This window comes from Anser brachyrhynchus (genome assembly GCF_964034855.1).
Source record: "Anser brachyrhynchus genome assembly, chromosome: 14".
Classification (NCBI taxonomy): domain Eukaryota; kingdom Metazoa; phylum Chordata; class Aves; order Anseriformes; family Anatidae; genus Anser; species Anser brachyrhynchus.
This window is the reverse complement of record NC_137709.1, coordinates 63,551-82,713: the sequence shown is the minus strand read 5'-3', so window position 1 is coordinate 82,713 and position 19,163 is coordinate 63,551. Positions and strand designations below refer to the sequence as shown.

Sequence of the window (19,163 nt, the reverse complement as noted above, 5' to 3'; positions counted from 1 at the left end):
GGCGCCGCCCGGGCACATTTTGGCGCGGCGCCGCCCGGGCACATTTTGGCGCGGCGCCGCCCGGGCACATTTTGGCGCGGCGCCGCCCGGGCACATTTTGGCGCGGCGCCGCCCGGGCACATTTTGGCGCGGCGCCGCCCGGGCACATTTTGGCGCGGCGCCGCCCGGGCACATTTTGGCGCGGCGCCGCCCGGGCACATTTTGGCGCGGCGCCGCCCGGGCACATTTTGGCGCGGCGCCGCCCGGGCACATTTTGGCGCGGCGCCGCCCGGGCACATTTTGGCGCGGCGCCGCCCGGGCACATTTTGGCGCGGCGCCGCCCGGGCACATTTTGGCGCGGCGCCGCCCGGGCACATTTTGGCGCGGCGCCGCCCGGGCACATTTTGGCGCGGCGCCGCCCGGGCACATTTTGGCGCGGCGCCGCCCGGGCACATTTTGGCGCGGCGCCGCCCGGGCACATTTTGGCGCGGCGCCGCCCGGGCACATTTTGGCGCGGCGCCGCCCGGGCACATTTTGGCGCGGCGCCGCCCGGGCACATTTTGGCGCGGCGCCGCCCGGGCACATTTTGGCGCGGCGCCGCCCGGGCACATTTTGGCGCGGCGCCGCCCGGGCACATTTTGGCGCGGCGCCGCCCGGGCACATTTTGGCGCGGCGCCGCCCGGGCACATTTTGGCGCGGCGCCGCCCGGGCACATTTTGGCGCGGCGCCGCCCGGGCACATTTTGGCGCGGCGCCGCCCGGGCACATTTTGGCGCGGCGCCGCCCGGGCACATTTTGGCGCGGCGCCGCCCGGGCACATTTTGGCGCGGCGCCGCCCGGGCACATTTTGGCGCGGCGCCGCCCGGGCACATTTTGGCGCGGCGCCGCCCGGGCACATTTTGGCGCGGCGCCGCCCGGGCACATTTTGGCGCGGCGCCGCCCGGGCACATTTTGGCGCGGCGCCGCCCGGGCACATTTTGGCGCGGCGCCGCCCGGGCACATTTTGGCGCGGCGCCGCCCGGGCACATTTTGGCGCGGCGCCGCCCGGGCACATTTTGGCGCGGCGCCGCCCGGGCACATTTTGGCGCGGCGCCGCCCGGGCACATTTTGGCGCGGCGCCGCCCGGGCACATTTTGGCGCGGCGCCGCCCGGGCACATTTTGGCGCGGCGCCGCCCGGGCACATTTTGGCGCGGCGCCGCCCGGGCACATTTTGGCGCGGCGCCGCCCGGGCACATTTTGGCGCGGCGCCGCCCGGGCACATTTTGGCGCGGCGCCGCCCGGGCACATTTTGGCGCGGCGCCGCCCGGGCACATTTTGGCGCGGCGCCGCCCGGGCACATTTTGGCGCGGCGCCGCCCGGGCACATTTTGGCGCGGCGCCGCCCGGGCACATTTTGGCGCGGCGCCGCCCGGGCACATTTTGGCGCGGCGCCGCCCGGGCACATTTTGGCGCGGCGCCGCCCGGGCACATTTTGGCGCGGCGCCGCCCGGGCACATTTTGGCGCGGCGCCGCCCGGGCACATTTTGGCGCGGCGCCGCCCGGGCACATTTTGGCGCGGCGCCGCCCGGGCACATTTATCTTAGATCGAGCTAACGAGCAGCTGAAGTAAAGCAACTGGGAAGAGAGGTATTGTAGCAGGTACGCTGTGGCTGTGAGGTGCCTCAGGGTGTCCTTTTCTCTCGTTTCTGCAGGTGCTTGGTGCAGTCTTGGACAGGGAAATGCCCGTGTCACGGAGCAGTGAGGGAAGGGGAGTGTGTTGTCAGCCTGGTCGTCCCTTAACCGAAGTGAAGGGACGTGGTGGGTTTATGTGGCAAGGTTTTGGTAGCAGGGGGCTCTAGGGGTGGCTTCTGTGCGAAGAATCTAGAAGCTGCCCCATGTTAGGTAAGGACCCCGGTGCTGAGCGGAGCCAATAAGTGATGTTGTTTGCACGTCTGTGAGAGCATATTTAAGATGGGGGGAAAAAAAAAAAAAGACGCTGGTCCATGCAGCAGCTGGGAGAGCAAGAAGAGTGAGGAACAGCCTTGCAGGCGCCAAGGTCAGTGAAGAAGGAGGGGGAGAGGTACTCCAGGTGCCGGAGCAGAAATCCCCTGCGGCCTGTGGCGTGACCATGGTGAAGCAGGTTGTCCCCCTGCAGCCCACGGAGTACCACGGTGGAGCAGGGTTCCATGCTGCAGCTGGTGGAGGAGACCACGGTGGAGCAGGTGGACCTGCACTGATGGAGGCTGCGGCCTGTGGAAGACCCTTGCCGGAGCAGATTCCGGGCCGGACCTGTAGACCGTGGAGAGGAGACCACGCAGGAGCAGGTGAGCTGGCAGGAGCTGCTGCCCGTGGGGGACCCAGGTTGGAGCAGTTTGCTCCTGAGGGATGGACCCCGTGGTATGGACCTACATCTGGAACAGTTCTGGAAGAGCTGCTGCCTGTGGGAAGGCCGTGCCAGATCAGTTGACCAAGGACTACATCCTGTGGGAGGAACCCCACAGCACAGGGGATGAGGGCGTCCGAGAAGGAGTGGCGGCAAAGAAGCGCTATGGACTGACCATAAACACCGATCACCTGCACCGCTGGGGGGGAGAAGGTGGAAGAGGGTGGTTGGGGGGGGAAGGTGCTTTTGGTTGCTTTCGTTTGTTTCTCGCTTCTCTACATTGTGTAGTAATAAGCAATAAATCTTTCTATCTTTCTATGCTGAGCGTGTTTTGCCTATCACGATATTTACTGTGTAATCTCCTCGTCCTTATCTCAACCCTTGAGCCCTTTTTCCTTGTATTTTCTCCCTGTCCTTCTTTGAGGAGGGAGAGTGAGAGAGCGGTTTTGGTGGAGCTCGGTCGCCTACCCCTGTAAAACCACCACAGGGGAAGACGTTTGGGTGTTTCCCTCTGAGGGTCTGAGGCGAGGCTGTTTGTGACAGAGGAGCAGTGTGGCAGGTGGTGGCTTGCAAGCACAGTGGTCATTTTGTCCTTCTGTGTTCCCAGGTGGCATGGGTGATGGTGGCCGTTCCTTTCGAGCTTAGATCTAACTTGCAGGTACAGAGGCAAGTGGACTGCTGTTTTGAAACGAAAACATTAAATATGGGGTGACTTCTGTTGTTGAGGGATGGGTGCTAATGCTGTCAGCTGAATGTTTATTTTCTGACTGTGTTTTCCTTTGTTCAGGCTGAAACGCAGTGTGCAGTACAGGACGTCAAGACCCGAGCTGCCTCTGGAGTGACTCTGGTGAGTGATGAACAGAGGTAGGTGTTATTTTTGGGGTGCGGTTGTCGCTGCACTTACTTTACTACATCCAATAGAGTAAATTCCAGTTTCTCTTTTAGAGGTGCTCTAGGCGGCTTCAGAGAACGGGTGGAAGCATCTGCCATGTGGGGTAGGTAAGCGGCTGAGGTAAAGGAGGGGATGAGAGTAACTGTCCTGAGGGTGCAGTGGCTTTTATTGCTGTGGTTGCTTTCTCTTCTGCTTATCAGGTGCCCCAGGCAAGGTAGTAAACCTTCCCGTTAGTAAACGGGAAAACATTTGAGATAGTGGAATCTGGACCTTTGAGTCCTAGCTGGTCCACCCAAGCTTGCGAGCTATATGCCATATTGCGGGCCCTAAAATTGTTGAAAAATAAAAGCGGTACAATATATATAGCTTCAAAATATGCTTATGGGGTAGTACATACATTTGGTAAAATATGGGAAGAAAGGGGGCTCATCAATTCACAAGGAAGGGGTTTAATACATCAGGCATTGATTACCCAGGTTTTACAAGCTATCAGAGAGCCCAAAGAAATTGCCGTAGTACATATAAAAGGGCATCAAAAAGGCCTCACCCCTGAGGTTAGGGGTAATAATCTAGCAGATCAGGAGGCAAAAAGGGCAGCATTAATGAGTATAAGAATTATAAGAACGAAGGAAGATTGCCCAGACTGTGGAAAATAATACTTATACTTAATAGTTAATATATAATACCATAATAATTAATAATATAATAATATATAAATAATATATAATAATGCTTAATGTAATACTTAATACTGTGGGAAAGACTTAAAGGAATTTCCATGTTATGATTGCTGGAGTGAATGGGGAGTTGATGGGATTAAATGCAATTGTTCTGAGGAAGAAAGCCCGCCTTATAAAAACTGCTACAAGTGCGGGACGACTAACTCCCTCTGGTCGAATGGACCCATTCCCCTCCCCTTACTCTGTTTCACTATTACAGAAGAAGACAAGATGACACAAATGGGGGTTCAAAAAAAAAAAAAAAACGATAAAGGGAAATGGGTACTGCCTGATGGACGGGAAGTGTTACCAAAATCAGTAGCTATGAGGGTGCTACGGAGATTTCATGAACAGACGCACTGGGGTACTCAGGCGTTGGTGGATCAATTTGCCACATATTATATGTGTATAGGGATTTATAATATAGCAAAGAGGATCGTAAACGATTGCATAACTTGTCTGAGGGTAAATGCTCAACACATGAGAAAAAGGGTCCCGGGAGGAGGACGAGAATTGGCACATCGACCTTTTGCAAAGATTCAATTAGATTTTACTGAACTTCCAAAAACAGGGCGATATAGATACTTGTTAGTTATTGTAGACCACCTCACAAACTTTGTTGAAGCATTCCCCACGGCAAGGGCCACAGCTCAAACCGTGGTAAAGATATTATTAGAAAGCATCATACCCAGATACGGGGTAATAGAAGCAATTGACTCTGATCGAGGCCCACACTTTGTGTCAAAGGTATCCTGAGACACGATGAAGGCTCTGGGAATTAAATGGGAATATCACACTCCCTGGCATCCTCAGAGTTTGGGAAAGGTAGAACGAATGAATGGTGAAATTAAAAAGCAACTAACAAAGCTTATGATAGAGACTAAAACCTCCTGGGTGAAATGTTTACCGCTTGCACTATTGAATATCCGGACATAGCCCCGAGCTGATGTCGGAATCTCACCTTTTGAAAGGCTGTATGGTATGCCTTATGATTTAGAGATGCCATCTGATCACCCCCAGGTACAGGATATCCCATTAAAACCTTATTTAATACAGTTTATGAACCGACAGAGGGAGTTGCAAGCGAAAGGCTTGGTGGCTAGATATAGCAATCCATAGGATACAACCTGGAGATAGGGTTCTAATTAAGACATGGAAAGAAATGTCTTTAACACCACGGTGGGGAGGCCCCTATGTTGTTTTACTTATCACAGAGACGGCTATCCGGACGGCTGAGAAGGGGTGAACGCATGCCAGCGGCCTGAAAGGGACCAATCCGGAAAAGCGAATGGGAAGCGGTCGCAGGCCCTGATGACTTAAAGCTCACATTGAAACGAACTCGATAAGTATGGTCTAACTGTCTATGTATCGTAAAAAGGAGGAGAGGGGACCCTGTTTGATCAGAAAAAGGTCGCGGTTACCTGAGAAACTCCCCTGAAGAACACTGCTGCTGCCGAGAAGAACCTGCACCTTGTAGTTCGCTGCAACCGAACTGACAAGCGAGGCAGAGAGTGAAACGGTGGGGAATTACGTGGCCAGGTAAAGAACTCTGGAAAATGGGCCCTAGCCATTTTTTTTTTTTTTTGCGATACATAGTAATGGGTACGATTGTTTACACTGTTCCTGGGTCTGCGCACCCTCACAAACCTTTTAAATGGAGCCTGATTAGATGGGAAGATCACCATGTTGTTCAGCAGATAACTACTGCTGGGGGACTGATAGGGGAGGCATCATCTATATAAAGAAGGAAGAGACTAAGAGTCCCCAACGGGTGGGACCAAATCAGAAACTGTCGGGGAGTGCTTTGAGGATTCAGCCTACACAAGCTTTTAGAATGCTAACTCCTTGTTGTGGTTTAACCCGGCTGGCAGCTAAACACCACACAGCCGTTCGCTCACCCTCCCCCCTCCCTCTCTGGGATGGGGGAGAGAAACGGGAAAGTGAAGCCTGTGAGTTGAGGTAAAGACAGTTTATTAAGACAGGAATATAATAATAACAATAATAATAATAGTGGTAATGATAATAGTATTAATAATAATAATGTGTAAGAAAACAAGTGATGCACAATGCAATCGCTCACCACCCGCTGACCGATGCCCAGCCTATCCCCGAGCAGCCGGCCCCCCACCCCGGCCAGTCACCCCTATGTATTGTTTAGCATGACGTCAGATGGTATGGAATACCCCTTTGGCCCGTTTGGGTCAGCTGTCCTGGGTCTGTCCCCTCCCAGCTCCTGCTGCACCCCCAGCCTGCTCGCTGGCAGGACAGAGCGAGAAGCTGAAAAGTCCTTGGCCTGGTGTAAACACTGCTCTGCAACAATTAGAACATCAGCATGTTATCAGCGCTCTTCTCATCCTAATCCAAAACATAGCACCCTACCAGCTGCTATGAGGAAAAATTAACTCTGTCCTAACTGGAACCAGGACACTCCTGATAGCCCTAAACCACTGGAGGTTGCTAATAAATCAGTAAACCCGGAGTACGGGATTAGAAATGAAGGGGTGACCGGGAATAACATATGGAGAATCATGAATGCTAGTTATCAGTTGTTGAATCAAACAAATCCAGACGTGCCTAGACCTTGCTGGTTATGTATTGATATAAGGCCCCCATATTACGACGCCATTGGGGATCTGGGAGAGACCACCCGTTCAAACGAAACCGATCCCCCACAATGCCATTGGGGAAGGGATGTAGGAATAACGTTAACGGAAGTAACTGGGAATGGCAGATGCATAGGCACGGTCCCTGGTGAGAAGTTCCATCTATGCAATATTACAGAAAATGTTACGCAATTAGACAAAGAAAAATGGTTAATACCAGCAGATAACACCAGATGGGTATGTTCGTCTCTGGGGGTAACTCCATGCTTATCTTTGAAATTGTTCAACTCGTCTCATGATTTCTGTGTGCAGGTAGTAATTATCCCAAGGATTCTTTACCATTCTGAGGAGTATATGGACATCCAACATGCTATGGCAAAAAACCACTTAAGGAAGAGAGAGCTTATTATGGCTGTTACTTTAGCCACTCTGATGATTCTGGGGGCTGCAGGAGCCGGAACTGGAATTACCTCTCTGGTAAAACAAAGCCAAGAATTTACCTCGTTACGCATTGCTGTAGATGAGGATTTGGCCCGTATTGAGCAATCTATATAAGCTTTAGAGAAATCTGTGCGATCCTTATCTGAAGTAGTACTACAAAATCGTAGGGGATTAGATCTGATTTTTCTACAATAAGGAGGATTGTGTGCAGCCCTACGAGAGGAGTGTTGTGTATATGCTGATCATACTGGAGTGGTAAGGGATACAATGACTAAATCTAGAGAAGGGCTAGAAAAACGAAAAAGGGAGAATGAAGCCCACCAGAATTGGTACGAATCCTGGTTTAATTACTCACCTTGGCTCACTACACTGCTATCAGCTATAGCAGGACCTTTGCTGCTGCTCATATTTACACTAACTTTTGGACCACGTATATTCAATCAAATAATCACAATTGTAAAAAACCGATTAGAGGCAGCTCACCTTATGCTTGTGTGTGTGAAATATGAATCTCTTGAACAGGAGGAGGATGACGCAGAAACTTTAATATTGAGCAAACAAGTGCTTCAAAAATTCATCAATGAACAAAATATGTTAGAAAAAGAAAAAGGAGGGATTGTGATAAATTAGCGGGTGTTTGTTCATTGTCTTTAAAAAGAATTCAGAGAATCTGCTGAGAAGATAAGGTTTTGCAATTTACGACCTTGTTAAGGGGGAAGACTAAGCAAGTAGATAGTGGGGAGGGGGTGTTGGATAAATGTCCTTGGTAAAACAAAGACTCTGTGAAATACTGTTTGCTGCTTTACTACCCTTGAACACGAGCACAACGCATGATCATTGAAAGAAACAGAACGAACTGCACAGCTTCAGAAGGTTCAACAAGTCCTGACAAGCCGAACTTGGATGCTGACAAGCCGAACTTGGATGCTATAAAACGGTGACACTGAAAAGGGAAAGTTGCGTGCTGTGATGGAGCGGAGACTCCCCAGCCGCCCAGCGCTGTTTTGCTTGTACCTGCTTACTTAATAAATAAATTATCTTCAATAGACCAGAAAATTGCGTGGTCTCGCTTATAACATTAAACAATGTAGCTTGTGCCGTGTGTGTTGTGTGGCCTGGGCAGAGTTTGCCGCGGCGCTGTGAGTGAAGAATCTCAGTTCGAGCTGGTGAGCAGCTGAAGTAAAGGAGCTGGGAAGAGAGAGGTATTGCAGCAGGTACGCCGTGGCTGTGAGGTGCCTCAGGGTGTGCTTTTCTCTTGTCTCTGCAGGGGCTTCGTGCAGTCTTGGACAGGGAAATCCCCGTGTCACGGAGCATTGAGGGAAGGTGAGAGTTCTATCAGCCTGGTGATCCCTTATCTGATGCAAAGGGAAGACGTTTGGGTGTTTCCCTCTGAGGGTCTGAGGTGAGGCTGTTTGGGACAGAGGAGCAGTGTGGCAGGTGGAGGCTTGCAAGCACAGCGGTCGTTTTGTCCTTCTGTGTTCCCAGGTGGCATGGGTGATGGTGGCCGTTCCTTTCGAGCTTGGATCTAACTTGCAGGTACAGAGGCAAGTGGACTGCTGTTTTGAAACAAAAACATTAAATATGGGGTGACTTCTGTTGTTGAGGGATGGGTGCTAATGCTGTCAGCTGAATGTTTGTCTTCTGACTGTGTTTTCCTTTGTTCAGGCTGAAACGCAGTGTGCAGTACAGGACGTCACAACCCGAGCTACCTCTGGAGTGACTCTGGTGAGTGATGAACAGAGGTAGGTGTTATTTTTGGGGTGTGGCTGTGACTGTACTTACTTTACTACATCAATTAGAGTAAAATTCCAGTTTCTCTTTTGGAGGTGCTATAGGTAGCATCAGAGAACGGGTGGAAGCATCTGCCATGTGGGGTAGGTAAGCGGCTGAGGTAAAGGAGCGGATGAGAGTAACTGCCCTGAGGGTGCAGTGGCTTTTATTGCTGTGGTTGCTTTCTCTTGTGCTTATCAGGTGCCACAGGCAAGGGGGGCTGTGATAGTCTTTAGAATCGGAGCAAAGCAGGTCACTTGAATGCTGTTTGGTTCCTGAGAAAGGTGTTGCAGAGGAAGAAGTTGGTCTGGCGTGGCAGCTCCCGATGGTGGTCTGCTTCAGTAGGTGAAGCGGTGCCTGAAGCCCCATCCTGTGTAGCCTGAGCACACCTCGCTGAGGTTGAAGCCTGCTTTCCAGCAGTTCCCAAAACTGTGTTGAGGCTGAAATGGTGTGTCTGTGTTTGGGTTGGGGTTGCACCTTGGTGAGTGTAGGGATGTGTTTTAAGTTGGTGTAGCAGAGGGCCAGGCTCCATTGTCCTGTAGTGTGTTTTGACCCATCAGCATAGCCTTTTGGTTTTCAGATAGCCTACTCAAGTACGTGATTTTTCCTGCGAGTGATGTTATTACATGGAATTGATTTTTTTTTTTTGGCATGTAATCTGTTATGCTCCCAGATTTTTCTTTCTATATAAATAAAGGTTTGAGCTAATTCTAGGTGAAAAAATTTCAGTTGCTTGCTTGGTCATATTGTCCTTTCAATATTCAAAGCTGCAGCAAAAGCATGGGTATTGTTGCTTCTAGAATCACCCCAGTTCTCTTGTCTGCAGTCTGCATGCTATTGAGCTAAACCAGATTAAAGAAAAAACAAAAGAAAAACAAAAAACAAACAAACAAAACACAAAACCAAAAAAACACCACAGCTGCTGTGCTGCTTGTGTTCTTTCTACTTTCTTGTGCTTTGCCACCTCCCCTTTCCCAGGTGATTGGGTTTGGGTGCTGGGCGGGGCCAAATGGTATATGAAGCCCAGGTATGCCATTAGAGCGTTCTTTGTGTCTGGGCTGCTCTTTGGGGTAAGTGCTTTGTTTTTCCTTCAGTCAGTTGCAGGGTTCTTTGGGCAGGTTGGAGTCTATGGACTTCTAGATTTTAAGTGCTTGGAAATCACTTACTAGAGGGATATTTAGCAGAGGTTGCTGGCTCACTTGTGTTTTTGGGTTATATTTGAATCTCTGGATGTATGAAGCCACTTGTGTAACTCTCCAGAGGACTAAAAAGAGCTTGATTACACACTACAAGAGGCTTGACCACGTAGGCGCAGTATTACCAAGAGACTGAGCAGGGTCGTATCAGAGTTACCTTTTTCATCTGTAAAGGGTAGGTCTGCGAGCGGCGCCGCCCGGGCACGCTTTGGCGCGGCGCCGCCCGGGCACACTTATCTTAGATCGAGCTAACGAGCAGCTGAAGTAAAGCAACTGGGAAGAGAGAAGTATTGCAGCAGGTACGCTGTGGCTGTGAGGTGCCTCAGGGTGTGCTTTTCTCTCGTCTCTGCAGGAGCTTCGTGCAGTCTTGGACAGGGAAATGCCCGTGTCACGGAGCAGTGAGGGAAGGGGAGCGTGTTGTCAGCCTGGTCGTCCCTTAACCGAAGTGAAGGGATGTAGTGGGTTTTGTGGCAAGGTTTTGGTAGCAGGGGGCTCTAGGGGTGGCTTCTGTGCGAAGAATCTAGAAGCTGCCCCATGTTAGGTAAGGACCCCGGTGCTGAGCGGAGCCAATAAGTGATGTTGTTTGCGCGTCTGTGAGAGCATATTTAAGATGGGGGGAAAAAAAAAAAAAGACGCTGGTCCATGCAGCAGCTGGGAGAGCAAGAGGAGTGAGGAACAGCCTTGCAGGCGCCAAGGTCAGTGAAGAAGGAGGGGGAGAGGTACTCCAGGTGCCGGAGCAGAAGTCCCCTGCGGCCTGTGGTGAGGACCATGGTGAAGCAGGTTGTCCCCCTGCAGCCCACGGAGTACCACGGTGGAGCAGGGTTCCATGCTGCAGCTGGTGGAGGAGACCACGGTGGAGCAGGTGGACCTGCACTGATGGAGGCTGCGGCCTGTGGAAGACCCTTGCCGGAGCAGATTCCGGGCCGGACCTGTAGACCGTGGAGAGGAGACCACGCAGGAGCAGGTGAGCTGGCAGGAGCTGCTGCCCGTGGGAGACCCAGGTTGGAGCAGTTTGCTCCTGAGGGATGGACCCCGTGGTATGGACCTACATCTTGAACAGTTCTGGAAGAGCTGCTGCCTGTGGGAAGGCCATGCCAGATCAGTTGACCAAGGACTGCATCCTGTGGGAGGAACCCCACAGCACAGGGGATGAGGGCGTCCGAGAAGGAGTGGCGGCAAAGAAGCGCTATAGACTGACCATAAACACCGATCACCTACACCGCTGGGGGGGAGAAGGTGGAAGAGGGTGGTTGGGGGGGAAGGTGCTTTTGGTTGCTTTCGTTTGTTTCTCGCTTCTCTACATTGTGTAGTAATAAGCAATAAATCTTTCTATCTTTCTATGCTGAGCGTGTTTTGCCTATCACAATATTTACTGTGTAATCTCCTCATCCTTATCTCAACCCTTGAGCCCTTTTTCCTTGTATTTTCTCCCTGTCCTTCTTTGAGGAGGGAGAGTGAGAGAGCGGTTTTGGTGGAGCTCGGTCGCCTACCCCTGTAAAACCACCACAGGGGAAGACGTTTGGGTGTTTCCCTCTGAGGGTCTGAGGCGAGGCTGTTTGTGACAGAGGAGCAGTGTGGCAGGTGGTGGCTTGCAAGCACAGTGGTCATTTTGTCCTTCTGTGTTCCCAGGTGGCATGGGTGATGGTGGCCGTTCCTTTCGAGCTTAGATCTAATTTGCAGGTACAGAGGCAAATGGACTGTTGTTTTGAAACGAAAACATTAAATATGGGGTGACTTCTGTTGTTGAGGGATGGGTGCTAATGCTGTCAGCTGAATATTTGTCTTCTGATTGTGTTTTCGTTTGTTCAGGCTGAAACGCAGTGTGCAGTACAGGACGTCACGACCCGAGCTACCTCTGGAGTGACTCTGAGTGATGAACAGAGGTAGGTGTTATTTTTAGGGTGCGGCTGTCACTGCAGTTTTTTAACTACATCAAATAGAGTAAAATTCCAGTTTCTCTTTTAGAGGTGCTCTAGGCGGCTTCAGAGAACGGGTGGAAGCATCTGCCATGTGGGGTAGGTAAGCGGCTGAGGTAAAGGAGGGGATGAGAGTAACTGTCCTGAGGGTGCAGTGGCTTTTATTGCTGTGGTTGCTTTCTCTTGTGCTTATCAGGTGCCACAGGCAAGGGGGGCTGTGACAGTCTTCAGAACAGGAGCAAGGCAGGTCCCTGGAATGCTGTTTGGTTCCTGAGAAAGGTGTTGTAGAGGAAAAAGGTGGTCTGGCATGGCAGTTCCTGATGGTGGTCTTCTTTGGTAGGTGAAGCGGTGCCTGAAGCCCCGTGCCGTGTAGCCTGAGCACGCCTCGCTGAGGTTGAAGCCTGCTTTCCAGCAGTTTCCAAAACTGTGTTGAGGCTGAAATGGTGTGTCTGTGTTTGGGTTGGGGTTGCACCTTGGTGAGTGTAGGGATGAGTTTTAAGTTGGTGCAGCAGAGGGCCAGGCTCCATTGTCCTGTAGTGTGTTTTGACCCATCAGCATAGCCTTTTGGTTTTCAGATAGCCTACTCAAGTACATGATTTTTCCTGCGAGTGATGTTATTACATGGAATTGATTTTTTTTTTTTTTGGTTTGGCGTGTGATCTGTTATGCTCCCAGATTTTTCTTTCTATATAAATAAAGGTTTGAGCTAATTCCAGCTGAAAAAATTTCAGTTGCTTGGTCGTATTGTCCTTTCAATATTCAAAGCTGCAGCAAAAGCATGGGGATTGTTGCTTCTAGAAACACCCCAGTTCTCTTGTCTGCAGTCTGCATTCTATTGAGCTAAACCAGATTTAAAAAAAAAAACAACACAGTAAACAGAAACAAGAAACAAACCACCACAGCTGCTGCTCCTGCTCTCTTTCTACTTTCTTGTGCTTTGCCCCTCCCCTTTCCCAGGTGATTGGGTTTGGGTGCTGGGCGGGGCCAAATGGTATATGAGCCCCAGGTATGCTATTAGAGAGTTCATTGTGCCTGGGCTGCTCTTTGGGGTAAGTGCTTTGTTTTTCCTTCAGTCAGTTGCAGGGTTCTTTGGGCAGGTTGGAGTCTAGGGATTTCTAGATTTTGAGTGCTTGGAAATCACTTACTAGAGGGATATTTAGCAGAGGTTGCTGGCTCACTTGTTTTTGGGATGGTGGGATCCACTTGTGTTTTTGGGTTATATTTGAATCTCTAGACGTATGAAGCCACTTGTGTAACTCTCCAGAGGACTAAAAAGAGCTTGATTACACACTACAAGAGGCTTGACCACGTAGGCGCAGCATTACCAAGAGACTGAGTGGGGTCGTATCAGAGTTACCTTTTTCATCTGTAAAGGGTAGGTCTGTGAATACCCCTGTTGGGGCTGCTGTGTGTGCATGGCTTTTTGGCATTTGTGGAGCTCAGTAGTTTTTTTTGTGTGTATGTTATTACTTTTTTTTTTAAGGCCAAGTAGTGTGTGTGCTGAGCGTGGTTGGCAGGAGGAGGTGGGGAATTGTCTGGCAGGGGAGCTGTTCAGGACTGGTAGGTTTGGTTTCTAGGAGCGTGCGGCATCCTTCCTGTGCGATGCCACTGGTTGTTGGGCAGGAATGTTCCAGCTCGTGTGTCTTAAACAACGTAGCTTGTGCAGTGTGTGTTGTGTGGCCCGGGCAGAGGTTTCCGCGGCGCTGTGAGCGAAGAATCTCAGTTCGAGCTGGTGAGCAGCTGAAGTAAAGGAGCTGGGAAGAGAGAGGTATTGCAGCAGGTACGCTGTGGCTGTGAGGTGCCTCAGGGTGTGCTTTTCTCTTGTCTCTGCAGGGGCTTCGTGCAGTCTTGGACAGGGAAATCCCCGTGTCACAGAGCAGTGAGGGAAGGTGAGAGTTTTATCAGCCTGGTGATCCCTTATCTGAAGCAAAGGGAAGACGTTTGGGTGTTTCCCTCTGAGGGTCTGAGGTGAGGCTGTTTGGGACAGAGGAGCAGTGTGGCAGGTGGAGGCTTGCAAGCACAGCGGTCGTTTTGTCCTTCTGTGTTCCCAGGTGGCATGGGTGATGGTGGCCGTTCCTTTCGAGCTTGGATCTAACTTGCAGGTACAGAGGCAAGTGGACTGCTGTTTTGAAACGAAAACATTAAATATGGGGTCACTTCTGTTGTTGAGGGATGGGTGCTAATGCTGTCAGCTGAATGTTTGTCTTCTGACTGTGTTTTCCTTTGTTCAGGCTGACACGCAGTGTGCAGTACAGGACGTCACGACCCGAGCTATCTCTGGAGTGACTCTGGTGAGTGATGAACAGAGGTAGCTGTTAGTTTTGGGGTGCGGCTGTGACTGCTGTTATTTTACTACATCCAATAGAGTAAAATTCCAGTTTCTCTTTTAGAGGTGCTCTAGGTAGCTTCAGAGAACGGGTGGAAGCATCTGCCATGTGGGGTAGGTAAGCAGCTGAGGTAAAGGAGGGGATGAGAGTAACTGTCCTGAGGGTGCAGTGGCTTTTATTGCTGTGGTTGCCTTCTCTTCTGCTTATCAGGTGCCACAGGCAAGGTGGACTGTGAGAGTCTTTGGAATAGGAGCAAAGCAGGTCACTTGAATGCTGTTTGGTTCCTGAGACAGGAGTTGTAGAGGAGAAAAGCTTTCAATATTCAAAGCTGAAGCAAAAAAAAATAAACCACAGCTGCTGCTTCTCCTCTTTCTACTTTCTTGTGTTTTGCCCCTCCCCTTTCCCAGGTGATTGGCTTTGGGTTACAGGGAGGGCCTAGTGGTCATTGAGTCACAGGCATCCCATCAGAGAGCTCATTCTGCCTGGGCTGCACTTTGGGGTAAGTGCTTTGTTTTTCCTTCAGTCAGTTGTAGGTTTCTTTAGGTGGTTAAGAGTCTATGGACTGATGCGTTTCCAAGTAGAGACCGGTACGCCCATCTTTGTGAGGTAACAACTAGTAGGATCTGTTAGAGTAAACCAATCTAGTAATAGGTGCCTGTATTGCATGCAGCTCTTCTTCAGGTGAGTAATTGTTATAGCATGTTTACGGATAGGATGTCAATGTTACTTTGTGTGTTTGCTTTGTGGTTCTGGGTCCCTTATGATTTTTGCTGAATTAAGGCAAATATTATGAAAGTATAACCTTGGTGGCAGTGATGGAGCAGGGTTTAGGAGATAAGTATAATCGAAGCTCCCTGTGTAAGCATGCATCTGAAAAGAGCAGCAGTAGGCGTGTAAGGGGTGGTCTTTTTCAGGGTTAGGGACAGGAGCTTTTGCCTGTGGTTTGTGTGGCTGTAGGGTCTTTAGACATTGCAGCCTTCTAGATTTTAAGTGCTTGGAATTCACGTAATAGAGGTGTGCTTAGGAGGTATTGCCGGCTAACTCGTTTTTAAGAAATGGTGGGGTACGGTTCCTTGACCGCATAAGCACGGTAGTATTACTAAGAGACTGAGCAGGGTCCCCTTTTTCATCTGTAAAGGGTAAGTCTGTGATTACCCCTGTTGGGGCTGTTGTGCATTCATGGCCTTTTGGTATTTGTGGACCTGAGGGTGTGGTTTTTTTTTCCTGGCTCTCGTCTCTGTGTTTGAGTCCTCTGCAAGGAGCTGTACTGTTTGCGTGTCCATCACGGATATGACCTCCTCTTTTTGTTTCTTGTAGCCCAGGGCATGGGCACGGACACTTGAATGAGGCACGAGGGTGAGTGGACGGCAGTGTGGGCCCTGAGTTGGTCAGTGGATTGTGTTGGTCTGCTTTGCCTGTTATGCAGGCTTTGGAAGCACCTTGCGACAGCAGAGTACATCTCCTGCCACGTTCCTGAGGCGCGCCAGGCGTCAGCGGTTCCAGTTCCTGAAATGCTGGAGATGCTCGGAGCACAAGAGGAGCTGGGAGCGTGATGCATCTCCTTGGGATGTTAGGTGAGTGAAGCGGTAGTACTGGGTTGGGGAACGTGGGTCTGGGGCTTCTTGGCTCTTGGGGTAGGGGAGGAAAGAAGAGGAGTGGGTATAGACTCTTTTGTGGATTGTCATTTTTGTTTGTTCTTTCTCCTTGGTCTAAGCTACGTGACCTTGGCTCAGCACAGTAAATGGAAGCGCTAAGCCTGGATCGGGAAGGTGAGTGGAGAAAAGTTGAGAAAAGGGCATTGGTTTTGGTTTGGTAGTCTATTGGTCCCACCTCTGGGTGACTCCTCTTTTCCGGGGACGAAGAAGATGCTGGGAACATCCTAGTTGGCCTCTGTGGTCCACCTTGAGGATGGATTGTGACCCCTGAGAATTAAGTCCAGGGGCAAATACTGTGTGTTTGGGGGTGGTTGGCAGGGGAAGGCGGGCAGTTGTCTCGAGTTTGTCTATCTGACTTCAGTAGCAGAGCAGGTCAGTGGACTACTGTTTTGTTTTTGAGGTGGGTGTTTTACTAGAAGAAGTTTGGCTGGTGTGCCAGTGCTCGATGGCACTTTATTTCTGCAGGTGAAGAGGAGCCTCATGCCGGAAGCAGTGTCCTGGCTAGCCTTCGTGTTCCTTGATGAGGATGGAACCTGCCTCCCGTCATTCCCAAGCTAAGTTGTGGGGCAAGTGCTACGTTTGCTTTTGGGTTTTGAATGCACACATAGGGCGAGGGTCTGTGCTTTTAAGTCATTGCTGTGGATGGGGCCTTTTAGGATTGATCACGGTCAGACAGTGTGTCGAGGCCTGAGATTCTATCAGGTACGGCTTGAGCACGTGCCAGGCAGGGCAGTTCTAGCTTGGTGTCTGTGTTCTGTGTTGTCTGTGCTGTGCTGTTGCTCCTGGTGCTTGGCAGGCCCTGGGGAAGCCTTCCTGAGGGTGTCGAACACTTGACCTCACTGGAATAATGCTGGTGCTCAATCGGAAGCTGAGCATTTCTTGTCTTGCAGTGGGAGCCTAAAGAGATCATTTCTTCTGTGCATGTAATTTTTTTGTATCAAATGTTTCTTGATGTGATCATCATGTGTTACGCGCTCCTCAGGTCTTGATATCCTCATTGCCTTTTTCCACTGGACGGATTAGATGGGCAACTTGTTAGCCACACCAAAGGTCCTAAATGCTTGTTTCATCATCATAGGGCTGATCTGAACACTTCTTGACTTGCAGTCGCAGCTTAAAGCGCAGATGTGTTTCAGGTCTTGTGCATCATATTCGGTTTCAGATGGCATCTGTTTCCATGCTCGCTGTTGCGGAAGTCATGTGGGCTTCATCAGGAGCTCTGTCTTGGGAATTCATTTCCTAAGAGATTTCTTCTGGGGTTTGCACTCCCCATCCTTCTGGTCTCTTGTCTTGAAGGCAGGCTTTTTATGCCTCCATCATCCCAGTTCTGGCAGTTGCTTCCAGTCGCGTGTAGTGACATTTGAGTCTCTCCTTGGGTCTGCTGCAGAGCACCTGTTCTGACTTGCTGTAGGGCTTCCCTCTGGGAGTCCTCTTTTTTTTTGCGCCTTGTGTTCTGTGTTTTGTTTGTAATGTTTGTAGCGTGCCTGTGTGTGTGTGTTTGGCCTGGAGCTGTCCTGCCTGGCAGTTAGTGATGGTAGCTAACGTGGCGGTGTACTAATACATTGTCCGGACTGTTTTGGCAAAGACATCCGGTCTGCCTCTGGGCACGTACTGAAGGGCAGGTGGCACAGAGTCATCTCCGTGATGTTTGGCAAATGTGGAGGGGGAGACCTGAGCTGCTTGCGAGCAGCTGTTTGCATAGTGCTTGAATAGTGCTAGAGGAGAGGTCTGTCATTGAATCTAGAAAGGTCGCAGATGTGGAGTGTTTTTATTTTTCTCCAGTCCTAGATAAACCTTAGGAGGAACCGGTCAAAGGAAAGAGCTCCTTCTGGAGCTGTCAAGCTCTCGTTCGGCTGCTCGGTGACTGTCTTGATCTACTTTCCAGGTGCTGAGGCAAGTTGTCTGCTGTTTTGAAATGATAAAATTAGCCATTGGGTCCCTTGTGTTGTTGAGGGATGGGTGCTAATGCTGGCAGCTGAATGATTACCTTCTATGTTTTCGTTTGTTAAAGCTGAAACACAGCATACAACCTGGGACGTCGTACCCAGAGCTGCCTCTGGCAAGGTGAGCGATGAACAAACGGTGCAGTTATAATTGGGTTGCGGTTCTCACTGTCACTCTAAGTGACCCCTCTTTTCTGTTTTAGAGGTGTTGTAGCTGGCTTAAGAGGGTAGATGGAAGCATCTGCCTCGGGGTAGGTAAGCGGGTAGAGGTAAGGCAGCAGATGAGAGTAACTGTCCTAGCTGTGCTGCGTCTTTGGATGCTGCCTTAGCCTATGCTTTTCTTCCTCTTTCACAGGTGTCTCGCACAGGCTCAAAGGAGCAAACTGCATTCTGAAGAGCTGCTTAAGTAGGGGGGCTGGTCATGAGCTGGGTTGGAGCGGAATGGCCAAGTAGCACGAGGTGACTATGAAAGGTCTCTGTCTTGCTTTGCAGGTGCCATGGCAGGCTCTCCACAGAAGTGGCTGAGGATTTGAGATGAGGCCGGAGAGTGACAAGGAGCAGCACGTGCAGGGATGGTTTCCAAGCGCTGCGGTTGCTTTCTCTTCTGTTGGTCAGGTGCCACAGGCAAGGTGGGCTGTGACATCAGTCTTTAGAATTGGAGCAAAGCAGGTCACTTGAATGCCGCAGGGCATCTGAGAAGGGTGTTTTAACAGGAAAAGTTTGTCTGGCATGGCGGTGTCTGATGGCAGTGTGTTTCCACAGGTGAAGAGGTGCCTGGAGCCCCATCTCATCTAGCCTGCACGTGCCTTGAGGATAAAGCCTGCTTTCCAGCAGTGTGGAAAGCACCACCAGTCTGTGGTGCCGGCCCGGCCGAGTTGGAGCATGTGAGCAGCTGAAGAAAAAGAGCTAGTGAAAGAGAGGTATTGCAGCAGGTAGGCTGTGCCTGTGAGGTGCCTGTGAGGACCTGCCTTTTCCTTTTTTTTCTTTTGTGGGTGCTTCCTGCAGCCTTGGAGAGGTGAATCCCCACATTGTGGAGTGCTGAGGAAAGGCGAGAGGGTCGTCAGCCCAGTCAGTGTCCCTAAGCAAGGTCGCCCTAAGGCAAGTCCTTGAAGTGTTTCCCCTGTTTTAGCAGGTGCTGCAGCAGGCCTTCCTCAGAATCTGCTGAGGGTCTGAGGTGAGGCTGGGTGGGATAGAGGAGCAGTGTGGTGGGTGATTACTTGAGAACACAACGATCATTTTATCCCTTTGTTTTCCCAGGTGGTGTGGGTGATACTGGCTGTACTGTTGGAGCTTGGACTCAGAGAGGAACGGGTGAGCACAACCGTATATTGCTTCAGTGGTAGTCAGTATTGCGGAGGAGG

The 19,163-nt window shown here is 50.8% G+C and overlaps 1 protein-coding gene across 1 annotated transcript in view; it reads left to right on the top strand.

Moving 5' to 3' along the window:
* LOC308177643 (uncharacterized protein) overlaps nt 1-19,163 on the top strand; it is a 65,832-nt gene that overhangs the window by 30,418 nt on the left and 16,251 nt on the right. The window contains exons 5-20 of the mRNA XM_080555264.1: nt 8,263-8,397; nt 8,481-8,531; nt 8,661-8,720; nt 11,927-11,976; nt 15,522-15,560; nt 15,631-15,778; nt 15,919-15,973; nt 16,325-16,425; nt 17,642-17,744; nt 17,871-17,923; nt 18,006-18,053; nt 18,158-18,208; nt 18,295-18,431; nt 18,565-18,686; nt 18,808-18,900; nt 19,060-19,113. Coding sequence (XP_080411390.1) covers nt 8,493-8,531; nt 8,661-8,720; nt 11,927-11,976; nt 15,522-15,560; nt 15,631-15,757 — 315 coding nt within the window. The 5' untranslated portion in view covers nt 8,263-8,397; nt 8,481-8,492 and the 3' untranslated portion in view covers nt 15,758-15,778; nt 15,919-15,973; nt 16,325-16,425; ... (6 more) ...; nt 18,808-18,900; nt 19,060-19,113. The remainder of the gene's footprint in view (nt 1-8,262; nt 8,398-8,480; nt 8,532-8,660; nt 8,721-11,926; nt 11,977-15,521; nt 15,561-15,630; nt 15,779-15,918; nt 15,974-16,324; nt 16,426-17,641; nt 17,745-17,870; nt 17,924-18,005; nt 18,054-18,157; nt 18,209-18,294; nt 18,432-18,564; nt 18,687-18,807; nt 18,901-19,059; nt 19,114-19,163) is intronic.